This window comes from Neodiprion virginianus, chromosome 3 (assembly GCF_021901495.1).
Source record: "Neodiprion virginianus isolate iyNeoVirg1 chromosome 3, iyNeoVirg1.1, whole genome shotgun sequence".
Lineage (NCBI taxonomy): Eukaryota > Metazoa > Arthropoda > Insecta > Hymenoptera > Diprionidae > Neodiprion > Neodiprion virginianus.
In genome coordinates, this window is record NC_060879.1 from 27,598,261 (window position 1) to 27,616,732 (window position 18,472).

The 18,472-nt window shown below is 38.1% G+C and overlaps 1 protein-coding gene across 1 annotated transcript in view; it reads left to right on the forward strand.

The window, feature by feature from the left end:
- Positions 1-17,792, forward strand: part of LOC124300829 (choline O-acetyltransferase) — a 65,484-nt gene extending 47,692 nt beyond the window's left edge. Inside the window, exons 4-12 of the mRNA XM_046755241.1 lie at positions 4,586-4,758; positions 6,308-6,488; positions 7,333-7,507; positions 9,006-9,244; positions 9,846-10,057; positions 10,145-10,267; positions 10,344-10,527; positions 11,704-11,904; positions 13,159-17,792. Coding sequence (XP_046611197.1) covers positions 4,586-4,758; positions 6,308-6,488; positions 7,333-7,507; positions 9,006-9,244; positions 9,846-10,057; positions 10,145-10,267; positions 10,344-10,527; positions 11,704-11,904; positions 13,159-13,365 — 1,695 coding nt within the window. The 3' untranslated portion in view covers positions 13,366-17,792. The remainder of the gene's footprint in view (positions 1-4,585; positions 4,759-6,307; positions 6,489-7,332; positions 7,508-9,005; positions 9,245-9,845; positions 10,058-10,144; positions 10,268-10,343; positions 10,528-11,703; positions 11,905-13,158) is intronic.
- Positions 17,793-18,472: the final 680 nt, after the last annotated feature.

Sequence of the window (18,472 nt, forward strand, 5' to 3'; positions counted from 1 at the left end):
TCACGAGAAACCGCATTTGTTTGAATTGACAAACCGTTTCTTTCTCCATATATTTGCAGATGAATTCGACAATTTTTTAGTATATACGAACTCGCCACTTTTATCGAACAACAAGACTTTACAATCCAACCTTCCGTCTAATGATATTAATATTTGAACCAATTGAATGCGGCTTATAAATTCCATAGAAACGTGAATTGAAATCCATGTGCTTCTTGCAACCGTTCGCTAAAAATTTAAAGCAAGCGCCGAGCAACTGTGTGTGTACACTTTCCTTAGCACCTAGGCCATGTACTATTTTTATGCGAGTTTGCAGAGAAACCATTCATGACCAGAGTCGTTACGACGCGCTTGCGGCAGTTAAAACCAAAATTACTCCGTGCCAGGCTTCGAATGAAACTTCCCGACAGTTGGGTGATCAGCGATCGCTTTACATGATACAAACTTTTTCTTTTTTACTCGAGGTTGACTGGAAGCACTCGCATCGATAGGCAATAAGCTATAAAAAAAAAACACAGACACACACTGAGAAAACTGCAATTTCTTAAAGTTTTCATAAAAATCTAGTAAAATTAGTATTATTACAATTTGATATTACAGGAAAATGTGACACTAGTAACTATTTAATCTAATAATAGTTTTCAATGTGTTCTACAATTTCTGGTTATTGCAACGTTGACTCTGTTTGTACAGTTCACCACATTTATCCGGTTAAATAATGCCTGACCGTCAATTTCTTACAAGTTACATCAAAATATTCCACGAGTGACCGTAACTGAAAAGAATACTAACACATACCAGACTTTCTGGTTAGAGCTACAAAACTAATTTTCATTTTGTACCGGGAAGTGTATTTTTTGGTTACGGTAAGAAAAATCGAATTAGTTTTAAGGACTGTAGAGTAACCAAAGTTGGAAATTTCGCTGTCGTATTTCACACGCAACAATCAACGTGTCTATCATAGCTGTTATGTACACGAATGTTGAGACCCGATTTGCAACGCGTTCACGTCAAACCACCCAAGACTTACCTCCGGATTCAGTTTCATGTTCCTTTCCCAAGGATCGACTCTGCTCCTCGACAAGGATTCCCGTTTCTCCCACTTTACCGTAACATTAATCTCATCTCTCGCATACCGCGAATTGCGTTGTGAATCATCCTGCCCGATGTAAAACTATTTCGATTTTCGTAACTACGTATTTAATTCGTTATCCCGAAAAGTGTAATAGTCACCGATTTCATTTTATATTGATGCATGAACAAATCGTAATCAAAAATGTCTCGGAAAATATGCTGTCGAAGATTTTTTAACATTATAATTTAATCACGTTCTAATTTTCTAGATTGACGTGAACAAAAGGTTGTCATTTAGCAAATCGCGATGAGGAAGATTGCACGAGGAATATAGTACAAGCTGCGCTCTGATTAACTCGAAAATTCAATTGGGGTGTTTCAGAAAAATATAATTTACGATTTTTCTTTCGATTGTGTGAAAAGATGTGCGTTCCACGTTATGTGAAAGATCCCGCTCGCTTAATTTTTCTCTTGTTCTCACATTTTTTGAGTTTGCGAAAAAACATGTTGCGACAACTCCGTATTAAGTGAGAGAAATGAAAAAATCCAAAACTCATGAGACATCTGAGACACCGTAAAATTGAATTAGCCGATTACGGAACGATTTCGCAATTACTTAATACCCCAAGTGTTATGGATGTGAAAATTACCTGTAGTACGTGTCGTAATTAAACTTCTTTCGTTACACGAAACGAAACGTGTATCGGCATAAGCACGATCATTGCCTGATTGCATAAAAAATAATGTGATTACTCAGGAACAATATGATACGTGCGAATAAATGATTCCAGCTTTACGTAGGATTTTTCACTAAGGGCCTCGAAAATCCCGTCAAAAATTCCATCCCGATTCCCGTTCATTGATGGAACCTTACACAAATGTCAAAGTACTTCTTAAAAAGACATCGTGAAGCGGTTCGAATCACGTCGCTCAGAAAATGCATAACTCTTCGACCTTTGAATACCTCGGTGTTAGCTGCAGCGGTAGACACAAAATTACAACCGCAATGCATGTATGAGACATTATAAAATTGTCAACACAGCGATACGGATGAATAAACGCACGCAAAATATAATTTATATAAATTCCAATAACGAGATGGAATGAATTTGATTCGCGATTTCTTAGATAACAGTAAGCAGCGTCAACGGATACATCCGTTTATCACGAGCGGTGTAAATGCTGCATAATACGTTAAATTTCAGCATGTACAATTCTTAAGTAAGAGGGACGAGAACGTGCGTCTGTGCAATGAAGTGAAGAAATGCCTGCAATTTTACATCCAGCGACCCCCTTATACCCTGCATGAGAGCCTTAATGACCCTATAATCAAAGTGTTATTAATGTAGCCAACGTGATGCCCGGATCCTTTACAGATTCCCGAGTAACCTACACACTCGCAAAGTGCACTGTGCATTGAATGCGGAATCCACTGAACAGGTGTAGAGAATTCTGCTGCGGCTCGGAGTCTGAAGATTTTTATCCTCAGATTCGTGCCGCATTCGCGGATGTTCGAGACCCCCTCACTCGAATCCTTAATCCCCGTTGCTTTAACTGAGAAATATTCTTAATTATTGTAATCTGAGAAAACGTCGCCGCTTCCCTTCAACCAGATGTCAATCAGAGACCCTGAAATAACTCAATTACGGTACGGCTGGTAAGTCTTAGGGGATCAAAGGCGGCCCTGGAATAACTTACGATTGCCTACCCTGTCTCAAGCCCCCCTTTAATTCAAGCTCGTTTTCAAATTTTACTCACCTTCTTTAGAGAGAGAGAAAGGTAGAGAAAGAGAGTGTGAGGATTTTAACGACTATGGACAAATTTCCTCAGACGCATTACCGCGCGTATCTCTATGTATTAAACATCGAGGTACGCGAACATGTATTCACAGTTCGCAGATGTAAATCGCACGTCTCCGTTCCTACGGCGCAAAAATTAGGGACAAGAATTTATCGCTCTTGTAGAATTGATACTTCAAGTATCAAAGGAAGATGCGTCGCTTCGTCAAAGATTTGGTCGAATAAGAATTGTCCGATTCTGCGGAGTCTGCGAATTGAACTTAGAGAAAGCGTAATCGGTTTATAACAACCCGTAACATAACTGCTTACCGAAACGCAATGGCGATAAATAATCGTGTTAAAGAGCTTGACACTCTAGTCGTGGTGTTCTCAGGGGCAGAAGCGTATTTATTTTTTTTTTTTTTTCAATTTCCTAACTCTGATGACAGAGAAATTCAAGAAATTAGAATTTGTCCCTTTGCAAACGTTATGAGGAAGTGTGAAAATAACCATGGCTGTTTCCTTACGATTCAGCTTTTCGTCGAACATTAATAATTGCGTAATCTTATAATTATCTGTATTAATTCTGTGCATATATTAATATTATATCATCTTAACTCACGCAAATTCGCAGAGATATTTTAACTTCAGCGAGAGTTATAACGTCATTCGACATATGTATAGAACTTTACGGTGACCCAAATGCTGGGACGTAATAACTATCGATTGCCAAGAGTACCCTGCGGTATTCGGCGATGCTTGTATACTTCGTGCTGGAAATAGATACAATTCTGGAATATTTGATTTGGTCGATGTGCGACAATTTTGGAAAAATTCGAGTCATCGTTATTTTCTGAAAACTTGATTTTTCACCCTAACGAAGAAAATCGTCGCATAAATGTACAAAATTTCGCCTTTCGTATGTATATGTATATATATATGTATAAATACAACAGAGGTCAACAAAATTGAATTATGTGCAAGATTCTACGACTCGATTTTCATTTCATGTCAATTATTAGTGTTTATAACTCATCTGGAAGGAAGTAATTGTAATCTCATCGAGCGAGAATATTATTATCGATGAAATTATTTCTGTCACATTGTTTAGATAACGTTTGGTCATGTGTATATATACGATAGATCTCATGCTTTTGAAGACTAACAATTGGAACCAGAATACCGCACGCTGACGTCCAATGAACCCAAATAAACATGAATATTCCATTATTTGCCTGCTTATATTTATATGTCATTAAAACTTTCTACAATGTTATAAACAGATTAGTGAATAATAGAGAAAATATAAATCGAGAGGCATTAAGAGAGAATAAGCAATATTCAGTGGAATTCCATTGTCGTGGAGTCAATTTTCACAAAGAATCGAAGCTGAAGCTCCTTCCCTAATCGTAAGCTTCGTACTTACTCTTCGCTGTACGGGGCACGATGCGAGAGACACGCTCGAGTGAAAGATACACGTGAAAGTGAGAATTACTCGCGTCACATTACGCGCACGCAATGCGTAAAATCACAAATCGGAGAAATCATACACCTTGGATATTTTCATGTGTACCGATAGACCGCAGCATCGTTTGACGAACGTGCCGACGACGAGTATTCGGTAAACGATTTCGTCACTTACCAGTCGTGTAACAACGCCTGTCACCTGGATGCGAATTCATCAATCAAAGAGTCGTAAAATTGCACCGTTTTCTTTTTTTTCTTTATTGCAGGCAACAGACCTCTGGCTCAAAGACATGTACCTCTCCGTTCCTCTGCCACTGCCCATCAACAGCAATCCTGGACTGGTTCTTCAACCGAAGAAATTCACAAATCAACGAGAAGCCGCCTGCTTTTTAGCCAAATTTTTAAACGGACTATTCGACTATCAAGAACTAGCGGACAGGTGAGTTTACGAATTTTAAAGGAACGAGTTCTCTCGAAGAAAAAATGTATTCAGCGTTCTATTAGCCTAACGATGCAGAATTCACGCAAGTATTGTCGACATTTAGTTCTGAAATTTATATCTGCATACGTATACTCCGAGAGATAAAGTTTCATTAAATTTAATTGTGATTCGTGTTTCTTCGTCACTTGAAAATGAGATTCGGATTATCGGTTATACGGTTTTATAATCGCGACATCGAGATATCTCACATATTACCGTAGAGACTGGAATGATTTGAACTTGGTTATACATTTGATAAAGGGGAATCTTTTACGTTGACCCGATGTTAATTGGTTAAGGAATTTCCGACGTCAACTGCGCCGTAAGAGAAAGGAACATCTCTGATCGTGTGTCTCGAGTACAGAATTATGTAAAATTTTACCGTACACTCTGTAGTCTGCAGTAAATCGCTTTCAACCTATGCTCGCCGCATTTCCAGTCTGCGTGCATGATGCTGGTATATTTTATCCCATGGATAGGTACAAGTACCGTACCTATCAGCAGTCCTCTCATCCGTCGTTGGAGAAATTCCTCTTACGGGGAAGTTACGGGGCCAGAAGGATAGATTACACAATGTTCTCGCCGATGCGCAGAGAAGTACTGCAACAGCAAATCTCAACAGTCGCGACAAGTCTGCTTAATTGCTTTGTACGGAAACAGATAATGCTTTGATCGATCCAAAGCGGTACAACGTGAGGCGAACAATTGAAAAATTTTCAATTTCTGAACAAACGTGGGTTAGAATCTAGGGTTGTTTTACAAGGTTTGAAGGTTTGAACTTCTGGTCCAAATCGCGCGTCGTTCATAAAAACTTGTCGAAGAGATAAAACCAGTTAGCATTCGCTGCAAGCTCACGATCAGACCCCCGAATCTTTTGGCGGTGGCTGGTATGTAGGGTAAGAAAAACGATGGGGTGGGATTCGGAAACTCGTCACCCTCGTCTCGCGAAGATTTCGATTACTGACGCGCACAGCGCGGAGAAACACGAAACGAGCTTTCGCCAGAGGGGCAACCGAAGAAAATGGAAAAAATCGAGCACCTACATCTAACGTAATCTGCAGTCTGAAACCGGTCGTTAACTTCGTCTGTCTGGTTTCAATATTATACAAGCGGATATTGTAATTCGAGATTATCGCGTTGATAAGATTTTTTACCTACTATGCGAATTATTTATAGTTACGATAGCGAAATTCACGAACCTTTAAAACACGTCCAATGACGTCCTAATTTCTCGCGTCATTGAAATGCTAATAACACATGTTCAGCGAATATGGAATGTTTGCGAATCACTGCGTAGCCTGTGCAAATTCGAATTATTTAAACACCGCTGCGTACGTAACAAATGTCATAAAATCGATACTTATGAAATAGAAATCTACAATTTTTGCGATGACTTCAATGACTCGATTCTTTCTACTCAAAATGCGTTTGCTTGGTTTGAAGTTTATTGTCACTAAGTTTTTGGAATCGTTGATGAATCGTTGTGCATTTCTGAAACTACGAATAGGGACGAATTGCCAGTAGAGCGGCTGAGATCAACCGATGGAAAACCCGGACAACCTTTGTGCATGATGCAGCATTACAAGCTCTTTAGCAAATATCGTCGTCCAGGAAAAGAATTGGATGAGCAGCTGGTACTGGACAGAGCATCGTCCGGTAATCACGTCATCGTTGTAAATCACAATCAGGTAGGTTGCCCGATAACAAGTTTAATTGATACATACAGAAAATTGGAAACCCCTTGCTGTCTGTGATTCGAGTGAATGCATATCGAGCACCTTGGTTATATATAGGAGGAAATAATGCCGACGGAATATGAAATACGAGATTATCAGAGCCAAGTTTGAAGCCTTAAGCGCGCCGGCCATTCTCGGTCTTATAGTTTCGTTGAAGTCAAGTCAAGTCGCGAGCTAATTAAATAGCTGTCTTTTTTTACTATCTCTCCACGATCCAGCGCATATTGGAGAAACTCGACATCACCTTGGCTTCTCTGTTCTAAAAAGTTTTGTATGTAATACATTGGGCAGTGGCTGCAGTGGAAAATAATTGCGTTTGAACAAAATTAATAAAACATTTTTCTCATACATTCATTTGTGCTGTGAATAAACCGAAAACTTGATAAGTATCCGATGTATTTGAATAACGCTCATAATAACGTCGAATTTGAATCGTCTCGAAATGTTTCTGCCTTCGTTATTTCTGTAAGCCAAAAGTCAATTGCGGAGTATGTGCGAAAAAAATTGAAGCATATATTCAGGGGATGGAAAAGTAACACAAAATGACGTCATCCATGCTAAGGTGTATGATATACATCAGAAAATCAACAAATTTCAATTGCTCGTAATTTACAAATAACCGCAATTATATTCTTTGCCGGGCAATAAAAATAATGTAACCTGATTATTTTGTGTTTCTCTTCTTCATGCGGTACATAAGAATTGGATTTTTTTTTCATACAAATACCCAATGCTAAAACAGTGCATTCAAATTTAGCACATGATGTATTTCAATCATCGCGCTTCTTCCTCACAGTTTTACAGCGTTCCGGTAAGGGCTTCCGACAGAGGTCGTTTGACGGAGGCAGAATTGACCCAACAAATTTTAAAAATAATGGAAATACCAGCTGACCCGAGAACGCCGCCGGTTGGAGTATTGACAGCAGCAAGAAGGCCCTTTTGGGCAGCCGCAAGGGAGGAATTGGCCAAAAGTTAGTATCTCTTTTCACGTATCTGAGATGTAACACGCTGTCTTAAAATGTGTCTGGAAGACATGCTGTCCATTCGTCCAACGTCGAAACATTAAAAAAATCAAGAAAAATTTTTCAAAAAGTATTAAAATCTTTTCTTTACAACATTCTGGATAATAAATCTATATCTAGTTAATTTAATCAATATTAATCGTTTCACAATAATTTTTCAAACATGTTCGCAATCTTCTTTCTTCCGTGCCTACGTAAATGCATTTTTGCTTAAGCCGAAAAGATTCTTCAACCGACAAAGAGTTCCAATTACCGTGGGTTCGAATGGTCAAATTTTTACGACCGTAGATGGTAATTTTTGAATTACTATTGAGGACGTCGCAGTGTTGCCAACTTAATTTCAAATAAAAAAGAAATCGATACTTGAGGTAGCGTCTTTCCCCATCTCATGTTGAGACTGCAATTCTCGTAGTCTAGAGGAGATTCTTTCCTCCATCGGTCTCGAATGTTTTTATTTCTTCTTTTCTTGACATAGCGTAACTTGCGATTTCGGCAATTTTATCGTTCCGGTGCCGGGCCGTTCACCCGGTATATGGAATTTGCAACCCCCGCGCGTCTTCGTATCTCATAATTATCCTTCCATCCTCTTTCCTACCGATATTCGTAATAACTTTCATTAACTCCCTCACCCGTAACCCGACCTAACCCAAGCTACCCTAACGCAATCCTAGACCATCGGTTAAATCGAATCACTAATGCAATAACAAGTTAGCGTTGACGACCCTTTTCGAACACATGCGCAGGAATTAATATACACGTGTGCACGTATGTATAATAATTTCTAATTTGATGAAAAGTTTAAAAAATTAGGTATTACAATTTTTTCACGTGGCACATGATTATATAAGTGTAATTAATACTAATTTTTACATGAGATTAGCTATATTATACTTTCACCAAACTCGGTGGGTCGCAGTTTTAATATCGAAAGTATAAATGGCGGTTTGGCAATTTTTTTACCACGACTAATTTACCAGCTAATAATTTCTACGAATTTATTTCTCATCCGAAAGTCATTTGAATTTGATGATTTTCAAGTGGTTTCAACTTTTTGAAACCTACCTGTGAATGTAATACTGGAATAATGTAAAACAGTTATTTATCGGCTACCGTCAGAACGTTACCTACCAAATGTAACGGAAATTGATAAAATTACCTATTTCCCACATCTTCGGATATTCGTCGTTTTGTAGCCGAATTTCGCGATGTCTGCGCGAATAGTTGAATGCCTGAGCACTTTTTTCATCCGGTAGTTGATTTTTCAACGAAATATCAACCGAATCGATCAAATCCAGAAATGACATAGAGGGCAAATCTGTTTCGGAATTAAGACCAGCTTTTTTTGTTTGACTTAAAAAGATAAGACTGTGGTACGGAAAGAAGTGAGACGATAATTACTTCCGTATATATGATAATTAATTGAGCACGAGTTGGAATTTTTTCGCAGACGATTCAAACAGACGTAATCTGGAGCTGCTGGAGCGTTGCTTGTGCATCATTTGTCTCGACGATGACGTGCTTCCCACCACGTTCAATGACTCAATTGGTAAAAAAAGGGAGGTCGGGCACTGGATCGGTGACAGAGACGAAACGAACCTATTCCATCACGCGTTGCATGGCGGGGGCTCGAGACACCTGGGGGCCAATCGTTGGTACGACAAAACGCTACAATTCTTCTTGGGTAAGGTGAGTAGTAAGTTTTTTTAACGCTCAACCTATCAGGGAAGTACATCCTCGTTACCTTGACACGGATGACGCGTATATTGAAAAAACTTGCAGACATTAATGCAGAAAGAAAAGCCCCCGGGCTTAACTGTGCCGTGCATGCAGGCACGAATGCTGAGTTATCGCGGAACTTTTTGCTGTAATACTTAAATAGCGATCAGCGACCGCATTTTTCGATTATGGTGAAGCGAAACTAGTCAGGGACCGCGTAGTGACCATGACTAAAAAATTTCGCACGGTGTAAATTGTATGTATATGTGTATAATACTCACGTGTATAGTCGACATCCGTAGGATTTTGGGGAAGTTCAATCGTCCGGTTCGTCTGCAGATCGAAGTAACGCAGGTGGACCTGAAACAGAAAACAGAAATGATGAAGTAACCGTTCTGCGCTATGAAGAAAAAAAATTTCCGAGATTATTTATAAGATTAATTTCAAACGTGGCAGCCCAAAATCGTGTTGTTGAGTTATTTTCGATCTGCACGAATCGATGGACCAAAATTGTGCCTACACGTTACATTCTTGAACTGCGGTAGCAATATTTCCAATTTGTCACTGTCAGGATGGAGCTTGGGGAGTGAATTATGAACACTCAGCGGCCGAGGCACCGGCAGTATTTGGAATAATCGAAAGCATCGAGAGCCAGATAGCCGCGATGTCGCCACCGGATGAGAACACCATTCCCAGTCATCTTCCGGCTCCGGAAAAGCTGGAATGGCAGCTGTCCGAGCAAAGTTTGAATGACATCAGAGATGCGATGACTTCGTTCGACGCGTAAGTCGGAATTCCTGAGTATAGTTGTCCTGAATTTACCTGACCCATGCGTATAATTACATGATCTCTTTGATTCACCGCCAACAGAATGGTCGAAGACCTTGACCTCTGCGTCTTTCACTTTACGGAGTACAACAAGGACTTCATAAAGTCCTGCAAAGTCAGTCCGGACGTCTATATCCAGCTAGTTTTGCAGCTGACTTACTTCAGGTATGCAAACAGCGAGTGCTGTGAACGAACGGAGGAATATTCAAACGGTAATTGTGCAACTGGGACTGATTTTTAGACTGCATGGTACCTCGGTGGCAACTTACGAGAGCGCTGGGCTTCGGAGATTTGCCTTGGGGAGGGTTGATTGCATCCGATCAGCGAGTGTCGAAGCACTGGCTTGGGCCAAAGCGATGTGTCAAGGTGACCCTGGTGACCAACCTCCGCTATCCGCCGTGCAGCAAGAGGAAGGCGCCAAAAGAGTACAGTTCACCATTTACAGTGTAACTATTGGTTCATGCGAGGCAGTGACAAAAACGGCAACGATACCTCACTGGATGATAAAAATCTCTTTTTTTCCCACTTGCCCTCCATTTTTTGGTCCACTTTTGGGAAAATAACAATCTTAAATCAATTGCATTTTCGCTCATCGTTACAGCGTAAATATTTTCATATCTTCAGTGCCTGTCACACGATCATTAACCGGGTATCTAATGGTTCAGTTACCGTCACCGTTGATGTTTCTGGCTCCCTAACCCCCATCCAACTATCCATATAAATATAATCATGACTGTAGAATAGAAAATTCCTCGCGTATTTATGCCGTTGTATCTATAAATCGTCTCGTGCACGCTTGTTTAGCGGATACTGATTGCATATTGAGTCAGGAAAGAAGATGAAGAATTTTCGGAAAAGAATGTACCGTTTGTTTGAACCGTCTAATTGATTGGTGAAGTATAAGGTTGCCTCCGACAGCTGTAAGGCTTACTCGGATTTTTAAAATTTAAAAACTGAAAAAGTTGGAAGAGGTGCACGGTTGCGAAATGGTCCACGTCTTCAGATTTGAAGAATCTTTAAGAGAAGGCGGCAGGATCCTACAGTCTGAAAAGACCAACCAATTACTCTGTGGTATTATGACAGAAATGTTTACAGAATGCTTGACGATGTATCTTTTCGTAGCCGTTGGCAAATACTGGGGTGAACAAGGAGGATGAGTATATACGACGAATGCGGGGAGAACGAGGGGAGACGACGGTTTCCCATTTATTTTCTTATTTTCTTATTTTCCGCCTTAACCGCCCTGCGCCCATCCCTTAAGACTCTGTTGTTTCTCGATTACCATGCTGTTGTTTCAGCACACTACTTTTCCGCCTATCCATGTCCTGCGAAAACAACGCACCACGGCTCGTTGATACTCCGCCTATATATTTTTCCGCCTACGTTCTACCCCGAGCTGAAACAATAACAATCAAGAATTCGATTGCACCGTTCCCCGATAACGTTTCGTTTAATGATTCATATCAATTAATGACGCAAAACACAGTAATTCGTTAAAATTTCGCTTAACGATAAGACTAGGAGAGCATAGCGTAATGCTTTTAGTCGAGCTACGTAGGTACAATCTATAGGGATAAATTACTGATTTTAATTAATTTCAGGACCAAAAGATACGTCAGCTCTTTGAACTCGCTGTCAAACGCCAGACCAAGGAAATGAACGATAACGTTTCCGGTCATGGAATTGACAACCACCTTTTGGGGCTACGCGAGTCAGCAAAACAAGCCGGCGATCCAGTTCCGGAGTTGTTCACGGACGAGGCTTACCGAAGAATCAACCGTTTTGCACTGTCCACGTCACAAGTGAGTGTTCAACGCGATAGATCATTTTAACGCTTTTAGTAAATTTTTGTACTTGCAGAGTTGACTGCACTTTCCAACACCATTATAATTAGGTTCTCACGTTCCTTGACTTCGGATTCACACTTAAACGCTTCAAAAGTATTCATCGTACCTCTCCCATTGTGTATAATTGATGAAGATTGCCTGAATAATGATATTGAATACACCAATTTTTAACTCGGATGTACGCAGCGTTACTCCATACATTACAAACAATTGTGATCAACATACACTGTGATGCTGCGATTGTTTGGTATAAAACAAGATTGATAACAATTAATCGGTTCGCCTCAATCAATTCTTCTTTGCAGTCAAATGTCACTAATGGCGTAATATGTGCGATTTTAATTGGATTCTATTCTATAACCGACTGTTGTTGATTACATTAGCAAAGTTTGAGAGGTCTCGTTCGGAGTTTATGACCGATGTGCAGGTCAATTTAGCAAAATCTCATTCTAAATACGTATTCTTCGACATATTGTTCAATAAAATATCGTGCCCTTACTTTCTTGAAAGTCAAAAGAAGTTTGCTAACAAATTTGAAGTGGTTAAGAAACGTTGACTCAAAATTTTTATGTTTCCTGTTTGCATCAGAAATTGACCTTCGATGATAATTGTTTTCGAAAAAATCAACAGTGGCTATGGCTCTGAGTTTTTTCTTTTTTGTTTCGTTACCAAAAACAATAATAATTAATATTTTGGCGAATATGCATAGGTAGTTGTTTTAGACGAGAGAGGATTAATGACCACGATATAAAGATCCCTCAATTATCAAAGTAAGGGGAAAGGTAATCAAGCCCGAAGACAATCGCGCCGTGTCAAATTTCAGTTTGCCGTCAAACTGCACCCTCAATCCATTTCAATTTGGCAACAAAGGCAATTGCTTCAGTTTCCCGGTGCGTTAGAGGACCGGATGCAATTGTTCCGGGGGTTCCACCGCTCGGGTTCCCCGGGAATTCCGGTGAGTTCCCGAGGGGAAGGGCGGAAGTCATTTCACCCTGCAGAGATGAAAGCCAGACGAAGCTCAAGAGTCGGCGAAAGATTACGCGCGTAAAATGAAACCTAATTCTGTAAAATATGAGCGAAATCTCTCTAGCGCGTATTTTTCATAAAAATATAACTCGTATGCGGAGGAAACCTTCGCCTCGAACATCCGAAGCATCTTTTGCGAAGAGACTTTTTTTTACGACACAACGCGCTCTTCTTTGCTTTCAGATAACCACGCTGAACGATATAATGGCCGGATATGGACCGGTAGTTCCAGAGGGATACGGCTGCGCCTACAACTTCCGGAAAAATGGTGTATTATTTTACATCTCCGCTTTTCACAGCGACGGCCGTACAAGCACGTCTCGATTCGCTAAGGCTCTTGAATCTAGCCTGCGAGCAACAGCCGCCATGTTACAGGATTCCCCCAAGTAATTTAGCAGGAAGTTCAATAATTTCCATGTGCAAAAAAATGTATGCCGCGATTTCCAGGCTCATTCGGCATACGGAGTATGTTGTTCAATTGCGGATCGGTTGGAAATTGCCGAACTTGAAAAACCGTCTCTATGAACGGATACAAGGATAGTTATCTGAATTCAGGTTTTAGCTTTCTTTTTTAGTTAATGCAATTTTAAATGCAAGAAGAAGTACGAGAACAGATGTATATATATATATATATATATATATACACACAATATATATATATATATAATTCAGCTGTGGAATTGGACCTCGTATTCGTGACAATTGTAACAATGAAGTTGATAAATACCAATTTTCTTGGTTGGCTGATATTTTTCATTTTAGTTTAATATTGACGCATCGTCGTTATCCGAGGTAACCACGAGTATCTTCTCATCCTCGTATTGAAAGGCAACTGTGGAATAATATGTTTATCAGAACGTCAATTAATGTAATTTATAGCCAATCAACGATATCACTATTCATATTCACGCGTCGAGTTGTAGGGAACAGAAAATAAATGTTGTACGGTCTCCGTTCATAGCTGAGTGAACGCGTAATTATGCGAGAAACGCGGTTACATCTGATCAGCCGAGTGCGTATAAAGACGATCGTTAATTCACACAAGTTCCTTCCACGATCATTGGTGAAAACAGTATATTTCGTAACATTTCGTGGGTAGGTACATTACAAAAGGTATATCTACCGAATGAAATTGGAGTGTATATAAAAGCAAAGAAGAGAGAAACGAAAAACGGAACAAGAAGAACAAGCTTATTGTTAGACCAATATTATTGTAACCTGATACATATCAATGAAAGTATTTAATCTGAATAGAACTGAATAAGTATTAACGGATCTATAATATATTATTTATTTATTTCTTATGTAAAGATTGTTGGTGGAACAAACATTTATAATTATATAGAAATAATAGTAAATATACAGATATAATATATATATATATATATATATATATATACATATATATATACATATACAGATATATTTATATATATACGTTATATTATCGGCGATGCAAATTAATATAGTAGTCGCAGCGTGTAGCAGGCAATATAGGTTGATTGTTATTTTAGCTGTTATCTAGTCTTTCAAAAAAAACTTTCGAGCTCTCGAAATTCGCCGATCTATTGTAATGTCCGAGAAAAACGGTACGTAATTCCATCGAAACGAACGATGATACTCCGTGTAGATGTAATAAAAAAAATTACCTACAATCGGGATGTCTCAAGAGGTTTGAAAAAGACAAAAAATGCAAATGAAAAAAGGAGTTTCGTTTAGGCAGATATCACGTACTAATGGTTCGGTCGTAATTTCAAGAGCTCCAAGAGATCTTGTCTATTGCAGCAGCGTTAAGTGTAGCCAATTAACTTGATTGGCGCCCGCACAGTAAACTCTTGTCCAATTCTTAGGTAGGTTGGCAGATCGAATCTTATCCGTGATCGCGATCTCCGACGGTAGCACTATTCTCTGTCTATCACACTGTGTAAGCGTAAACGTATGTCACGTATCACTGTTCTTGTAAAGTTATACGAATTTACTCACTACTCAAGCCTGTAGGTCAACTGCAGTTAAGACGAATCGGTTCGATTATAACAAGTTGTTATTTAACCAGAATATTTGTGTCTCGTAAATAGGTGCTGCGGAATTTTACAATTAGATTAGGTTGTGTGATATTGCGAATTATATGACACAGGCGTGTTTCGAACGGTCGACGAATTACGTCATGTTTCGTAACTTTGTACGACGTTTACCTGTTAATTATGTTATCGATTGTATATTTAATTCTATACACATATATGTATATTTATATTTATATTTATATTACTGATTTGTTATGTAGGTGAAAAAAAAAAACACAACACATTATTCTATAACACGAAATTCTGTTCGTGCAGATTTAAATTTTACATACTGCATTGTTTACCCGTATCAAAACATTGTGGTAAATTTCGATTAGATACCTACATTGTACGTTCAGCTCGAGGGTCAAAATTACCGTTCTTATTTATTGGAGTATATTTAAAATCTGGATTTGTTTGAAAGAAACGTATACTGGGAATCTAGTGAGTGATTAAAGAATACGAATCTACCCTGAGCTATCAAAGACGTAGATAATATACCTCATCTATGTATCTGTTAATATTTGCGACGGACAGAAGCGAGATAATTTAAATGGTTTTTATCATATTGTGATTCTATCAAGATTGCTGTGACATTTTGTTGAATACCATTATCGCACAGCAAAACTTCGCGTTATAACGTAAAATGATACTGTTGATGATCTGTTTGAATTTACTGAAAAATATTAATTTATTCGACTGTTATATTTATTAGATATATCTGTCTAGAAAAAAAAAATTTATAAGACAAATGTTCCTCATATAATCGAACTATAAACGATTTGCTTGTATATCATGGCTGTATAATAGTTATGCAATATAGATTATAATATAATACACACTAATACACGGTGTATGCGGTAATATATCAGTAGGATAATGATGAGAAAGCTCTTATACTCTCGGACGAAGAGTGCGACAACGTGTACTTAAATTACATTGTGTAGATCGCAATGAAGGCTAGAAATCATGTATTGTCGTAACGGTTAAAGTAATCGATGTTCAAATATTACCCAGCTTTTTACATACATATCTAATATCGTGCCGTCGAATGCGCAGTAATAATTTGTGAACAGTCTGCATAAGCCTTGCATCTTCGTAAATTCTACATTTCGCCTGGCTGCAGTAATTTGTTGATCCTAGTCGCGGTGAAAAATGCTATAATACCAAATCACGATCGTGAAAATGAAAAACATTAATTCTATCATTAATAAATGATCCCGATTTTCTATACATCTATTTCTCACAGACTGCAGCTTGGCAGTTATGAATTAACATTGCGTTACGAATTCCACACACATTTCCGATTGTTGAACAAATATATTATAAACTTTCCACAGCACTGTGTTGAGATCCGACGTGAAACTCCTAAACGATAAGGTCTAATATGTGCGATGCACTAATTTCGGCCTGTATGACCGCACTGATTTGACATTTATTGCTAGTGCGAAAAATTTATACTGAAACGGTATTTCATCACCCGTCTAAAAAGTACCACACTTTTACAGATTCACGGTGGATTTTTCCAGAAATATTCCAGAAGTAAATTATAAAATTATACAAGGATGACTAATTTTATCAGTTTGATGAGCAAATTTATTTCAATGTCATTGTAATTTTTGGAAATTTTATTTATTTAGCTGTTTTTCGTTTTTTTTTTTTTTTCTAATTTTCCAAAGAAATTCACAAAATTTATAACGAAAGATTCGCTCAAATGTTCTCACGCTATAATAGAATTAATCATCTGCCGCTTCTTTACGTTCTTCTGCAACGTATTTGAAGTTTCAAAACATATTTCGGATTTCATACGGAAACGTGGAAAGAATTTTATTTTTATCTGGAATTTCGTTTGATCACGTGAATTGAAAAGCTACAGCGTTACATTGTAATTGTAACAGAAGCGCTGTAACGTATTACGAAAATGGTCAAGCCGTATATACGTAGATGTCTATAATAGCTAAGAGCATGAGCTCAGATAAAACGATAGTCCTTAAAAGAGATACCAAATACATATCGCTAATTATTATTGTAATCGCTTCGATGCGGCCAGGAATATCACGTACATATCAGGCGTAAAGCCGTTTCGTATCAGTGAATAATTCTATTACCTAGATTATACCAATTACCAATTAGAGTATAACTGTACGCTAATGTATTATTGTGATGAAAGGGAGTGTGAAATTCATATTCAAGTGAGGAAATCAACGCAACGTAAGTAGTACGTCAATTAAAAAAAGAAGAAAGAAAACGAACATCATTTCTTAAGTGAAATACACTTCAAGTGTGGCATTTGTTGCATGTGGAAAATCTGCAACTCACTGCAATACAGTACATTCAGAGTTCTTCGTTTAAATGTTTAGTATTTTCGCTTTTACAGGTTTCTAAGTCTTTTCATTTTCACACAAGACCGTCAATATTTTCGTAATAAATGAAGCTATGCAAAATATTTTCAGACCACACTCAAACACGCTATTAAATGATCATTGCACTATTGCACGAAAGATATTTCGTTGAACAGAAATAGTGATATTCGAAAAAGAGTTGCAAGATTTGTCGTTTTTTAAAGCGAACCCAACGCAGCTTCACCTTGTGATAAGTATCCGTACTGTATTCTCACTGAAATGTAACTCGCACGTAACCACTTCCTGTTTGTACAGAAAGTATACAAATCATACCTCTAAGAAGTAAAATATATGATATATACATATACATGAATGTACGCCTATAAATGTGAATAAAGTTTGTTGCAGTATTTAATTTGAGTAGAGATAAATAACATTTTATATCACGGACAAAAAGGGTGGCAGAGAGCGAAGGATTTGAAAAAGACGTTTGAAGAAAATTGCTTACATATTCAACTAGAATATTATTTAAAATATAGATTTTTATACATTTACTGAAACATGTACATTGCCTGAAACGTGAATAACTATAAGGTAAGTACAATCATGCACAATTTTTAGCTGTCTATTGTGGCGTGTTATCCGAACTGAGAATAACAGGAACGTGAGTTGCCCTCCGTAAAAACAGTCTGAACGGATTAAGTCTTGCACCGCTGGGTGATATTACCTAACGCGTACTGCACTTTCTAATCACTCGAGATCACCAAATTTAGCAGCTACCCATTTCAAATGCTGATATATTAATTATCAATCAATTTTTTGAGCTGCTCCACTTCATTTTATGAAGTAATTAATCACAAATATCTAAAATAAATAAATTAAAAAAAGTTGTTTTATAGCTGAAATGTGCGGAACATTTTTCAAAAATAATATTCAAAGAAGAAAATGTATGACGAGTGAATGATATTTTTTCCGCAAAGTAATTTCTGATAATTGAAACGCGAATCATAACGCACGATGATTTACAATAAAATAAAAATCCATACGCATTTAACTAATCTTGCTTACAGATTCGAATTCTAAAATAACTGACAC